Source organism: Myotis lucifugus, unplaced genomic scaffold (genome assembly GCF_000147115.1).
Source record: "Myotis lucifugus unplaced genomic scaffold, Myoluc2.0 scaffold_1119, whole genome shotgun sequence".
Classification (NCBI taxonomy): Eukaryota; Metazoa; Chordata; class Mammalia; order Chiroptera; family Vespertilionidae; genus Myotis; species Myotis lucifugus.
In genome coordinates, this window is record NW_005872167.1 from 88,879 (window position 1) to 93,771 (window position 4,893).

General features: G+C 45.3%; 1 protein-coding gene across 1 annotated transcript in view; it reads right to left on the reverse strand.

Moving 5' to 3' along the window:
- The window catches only part of NVL (nuclear VCP-like), a 45,031-nt gene extending 40,556 nt beyond the window's left edge, over positions 1-4,475 (reverse strand). Inside the window, exons 1-4 of the mRNA XM_014449330.2 lie at positions 4,004-4,475; positions 2,310-2,383; positions 744-796; positions 561-661 (exon numbers count right to left, since the gene is read on the reverse strand). Coding sequence (XP_014304816.2) covers positions 561-661; positions 744-796; positions 2,310-2,383; positions 4,004-4,267 — 492 coding nt within the window. The 5' untranslated portion in view covers positions 4,268-4,475. The remainder of the gene's footprint in view (positions 1-560; positions 662-743; positions 797-2,309; positions 2,384-4,003) is intronic.
- Between the last annotated feature and the right edge of the window lie 418 nt (positions 4,476-4,893).

A 4,893-nucleotide genomic window follows, 5' to 3' on the forward strand; every position in this document is an offset into this window, starting at 1 on the left:
TAAAAAAATACATGAATGAAAATATAAATCTCTGTCTCCAGAAATACCACTTCAGGATTTTAACATATAAAAACAAACAAATGACCCTAGCCAGTTTGGCTCAGTGGATAGAGCATTGGCCTGCAGACTGAAGGGTCCCAGGTTCGATGCTGGTCAAGGGCACATGACCAGGTTGCGGGCTCGATCCCCAGTAGGGGGCGTGCAGGAGGCCGCCGATCGATGTTTCTCTCTCATCATTAATGTTTCTCTCTCTCTCTCCCTCTTCCTTCCTCTCTGAAATCAATAAAAATAAATAAAAAATAGAAAACAGTCTAGGAAGGCCTGACAAAGACAATAACACAGCATTCTGAAAGCTGACTCTCGAATGCTGAGTGGGAGTTTGTGAAAGAGAAAGGAACATTCCAGCTACAGAAAACTGCAGTTAAGGACTGGAGAGGTTAGGCAAGTGTTACACAGCGCCTCCTGGGCAAGGAGGAGCCACGGAAAGTTTTACGCGTAGAAATATAATGTGATCAGATTCATGTGCTAGATAGAAAAAACCCTCCACTCCGAAATCCTTACTCATTATCCTCTTCACCTTGTCTTGCTCTTTTTGCCAGATGTTCATCTTCTAATTCTGTTAGATTCTTAAGTTCCTTCTCACTATTAATTATGCTAAATACTGAAACAAAAAGAAAAAAGCCATGAGCTAAAACCATTCTGTAATGTTATTCATGATTCATTTCTAACGCTAATAGACTCACCTTTTTCTACCTGAATCCTAAAAGCATTTCTTTTTCTTCGACCGTAGTCTATGCTGAAAAAGAAAACAGAAGTTTAGTACAGTGGTCTCCCCCACATAAGTTTGCATGAATATATAATTATGCCACTGAATTTACAGACCATAAATCTATTTTCAAACAACTTTGGAGTTTACATTTTTACAACTATAATTTCTCTTGATATTCTACAGAACAGGCCAAAAGAGCTAAGCAACTGGGAACATGCATTCTCCTTTAAAAAAAAAGGGAAGAGTGACTCCCAAGGAGGCTGAGGTTGGCAGAGCTGCCACTGCCACCAGGGACCCAGTGAGCACAGACGGGCCCACAGGACAGGGCCCTGAGCCACAAGATTAAAGTCTAGTGGAATTCACCCAGCTACGTTTCAGACTTGCTTGACACCATAACCCCTTTCTTCTTTCCAATTTCTCCGTTTTGGAATGAAAATGCATATCCTATACCTGTCCATTACTGTATTTTGTCTTTTTTAAAACGTTTTATTGATTTTTGAAAGAGGAAGGGGAGAGAATTATCAATGAGAGAGAACCATCAATTGGCTGCCTCCTGCACGCCCCCTACAGGGGATTGAGCCTGCAACTCAGGAATGTACCCTGCCGGGGGAACTGAACCAGTGACCTCTAGGTGCATGGGAAGATGCTCAACCAACTGAGCCATGCCAGCGAGGCCCACCATTGTATTTTGTTAGCAGATAACCTGTCTGCTTTTCCAGGTTCACAGCTAGAGAGGAATTCGGCCTCAGAATGAATCATAGCTCCAGTCACACCATATCCGAGTTAGATGAGATTTAGATGTGATTTGGGAGTTAGAATTGAGACTGAAATGGATTATGACTTCTGGGGTTGCTGCTCTTTTACTTGTAAGCAGAAGGATTAGGCTTGGGAAGGCAAGAGGCAGAGTGTTATGAACTGAACTGTGTCCCTCCAAAATTCATATGATGAAGTTCCAACCCTGAGTACCTCAGAATGTGACTGTATTTGGAAACAAGACCTTTAAAGATGTAACTCAGGTAAAACGAGGTCTTATGGATGGGACTTAATCCCATAGGACTGGTGTCTATAAGAGGAGGAGATTAGGATACAGACGCTTATACACAGAGGAAAGACCATGTGACGACATAGAACATAGCCAACTGCAAACCAAAACTCCCCTGTGTAGCCGTCTGGGCTGAGTGACACATTTCTGAGAGTCAGGAAGCTGAGGGAGATCATGCCTGATGGTTTAATTTTTTTAATGAAGCAGGAAAAGAAGTAATATTCCTGACCAGACTATAAGGTACTGAAAGATCAGATGCAGCCATTACCCCTAGTAACAAAGAAAGCTCTTTGCCTATAACAGGTGGTGGGTAAATGTTTGTATACTAGTAACTTACTTGAATTCTGAACTTAGGGACTGGAGAACTAATGTCAGCAGTTATTAATATCAACTGGAAATTTAGGCAGGATGGAAAGTTTAAAAATGATAAGAAAGAAACTACAATGGAAAAAAATGGAAGGAAAGAAAAGCAAGAACCTGCAGACTCTATTTCTTTACCTGTACATTCTTTGTAGATCAGATGCCATGATTCCAGTGTCCACATATTTGCCACATCTGCTACTGGTGAGGTACTAAAACAGAAAATATGATAAATATAAACACTCAATATTTCAAACTCAGAGATTTTATTTATTTTTTAAATATATTTTATTGATTTTTTACAGAGAGGAAGGGAGGGGGATAGAGAATTAGAAACACTGATGAGAGAGAAACATCGATCAGCTGCCTCCTGCACACCTCCTACTGGGGATGTGCCCGCAACCAAGGTAAATGCCCTTGACCGGAATCAAACCTGGGACCTTTCAGTCCGCAGGCCGACGCTCTATCTACTGAACCAATCACTATGACACACAAAAATATTAACTAGAATATCTATAGGTAGTGAGGACTTATTATATCCTAGGTTCCCAAATACTCCAGAACAAAGCACTAAACTCCCAAGAGGTATTTTAAATTTGAAGGAACACAGTAATATCTGACATCTGCCCAACACTGTAGGAATTACAGCCTGAGGCAGTTCATGGCTTCAATATTACATCACCTTTTGCTGATGTCAGATCTGCAAAACTGGGTTTTCAGCAGTTGCTATAATAAAAAGCAAATCCCATGGAAAAACCAACGTGCAACAGGATGAGAATGGCAAAAGAGACCTGTGTGAGGTATGAGAAGTTGTCCCTTAGGCACATAAATCCCACTTGCAAGTAAGTGTGGTTATTGAAGAACGAAATATAAATGTATTAATTTTTCTTTCCATTTTTACATATTATCATCTCAAAAGGCTACTGAGTTAGATGAACTAAATAGTTATTAACTTGCTAGAACCTAACTACTTAATAAACAGACCCATTAGGTATTACTTTTGGTCTAGGAGCACCATGAAAATATTAATGAGAAACGAAGGGCCCTGTGAGCCTGTTCCAGGGGGCCTTTTACACATTATCTCTTTCAGCACTCACAATCCTATGAGGTAAGATGTTGAAGAAAGCCCTAACCGGTTTGGCTCAGTGGATAGAGCCTCCGCCTGCGGACTGAAGGGTCCCAGGTTCGATTCCAGTCAAGGGCATGTACCTGGGTTGCGGACACATCCCCAGTAGGGAGTGTGCAGGAGCAGCTGATGGATGTTTCTCTCTCATCGATGTTTCTAACTCTCTCTCTCTCTCCCTCTGTACAAAAATCAAGAAAATATATATATATTTTTTAAAAAAAGATTGCTTCCTGACTGTACCATTCATGCCAAGACATTTAGCACACACTGCTTTTACTAATGATTATGGAAAACAAAACCCTTAGGTAAAGTGCGTATTGTAAAGCCCCATCCATACTACCTATTTCTACTGTGTCCCAACCTGACCCCCAAGTTTCCTGAGATGGAAATGCTTTACGGCCCCCAAAGCGCCTCGTCCAGTGAGTGGGGAGGGTCCTAGCTTCACGACAGGAAGATTTTAACTCCAAGGCCATCTCCGCTCTCCTTCCTGATCCGCGCTGAGGGGCTCCAGACCCGGGCAGGCCCCCGGGCTGCGTGCATCCTCCCACCCGGGCGGGTCCTAGACACGCCGCCCCCGGCGGGAGCGCAGGCCCGGCTCCGCGGAGCTGCCAACAGCCCCACGGGGGCGGGCGGCTAGTCCCGTCCGACGTGGGAGCCGCCCTGCAAGGTGCCGTGGGCAGCGGGCGCGGAGCACTGTGAGGCCCACCTGGATGACTCGCTGCTTCAGCTTATTATCCACGAAACCTGCAGGTCTGGGCTTCATCCCGTCTGTCTCCGCCGCCACTGCCCCGGCGCCGGCGTCACGTGATCCGGGGGGGGTCCTTCCTCGGGGCTGCCCGCGGCAATCGCCGGACCAGCTGCGCCTGAAATGCGCCCCCACCCGGCCTGGCGCGCGCCGCTCCCCGCAGCACTTGTGTCCCGCGGGCGAGGGAAAAACTACCGAGAACAACGAGCAGGATTGGAAAGCCATCAGGGAGTTTCTCGGAGCCTTATTTTGCAGGCTCGTCCAACAGGCCCTGGATGACAAGGACCCCTTTGAACAAGCTCAACTTTATTGTTTCCAGCTGTGCGGACAAGCGCACGCGGCGGCTGCGGGGAGGGTCCAGGTGGGCTCTGTCACCGGCGCCTGTTGGTAAACTTGTTTTTGTTTATTTTACTTCGGGCGTTCCAGCCACGCCTCTATTAGGATGCAAAGTTAATCTTGGCCTAGAATCTTTTTTTTTTAAAATATATTTTATTGATTTTTTTACAGAGAGGAAGGGAGAGGGAAAGAGAAACATCGATGAGAGAGAAACATCGATCAGCTGCCTCCTGCACACCCCCTACTGGGGATGGGCCCGCAACCAAGGTACATTCCCTTGACCGGAATCGAATCCGGGACCCCTCAGTCCACAGGCCGACGCTCTATCCACTGAGCCAAACCAGTCAGGGCTTTGGCCTAGAATCTTAACAAAACCGGAAGCATTTTAGACACTTGGGACGATTAAAAAAAAAAAAAGATAAAAACCCACTACCACCCTGCTGCTTGCTTTTCTAACTTAATTACCCACGTCTGGAGGCCCATGAAAAGGCTGGGTATCAAATGACTGGTTCACC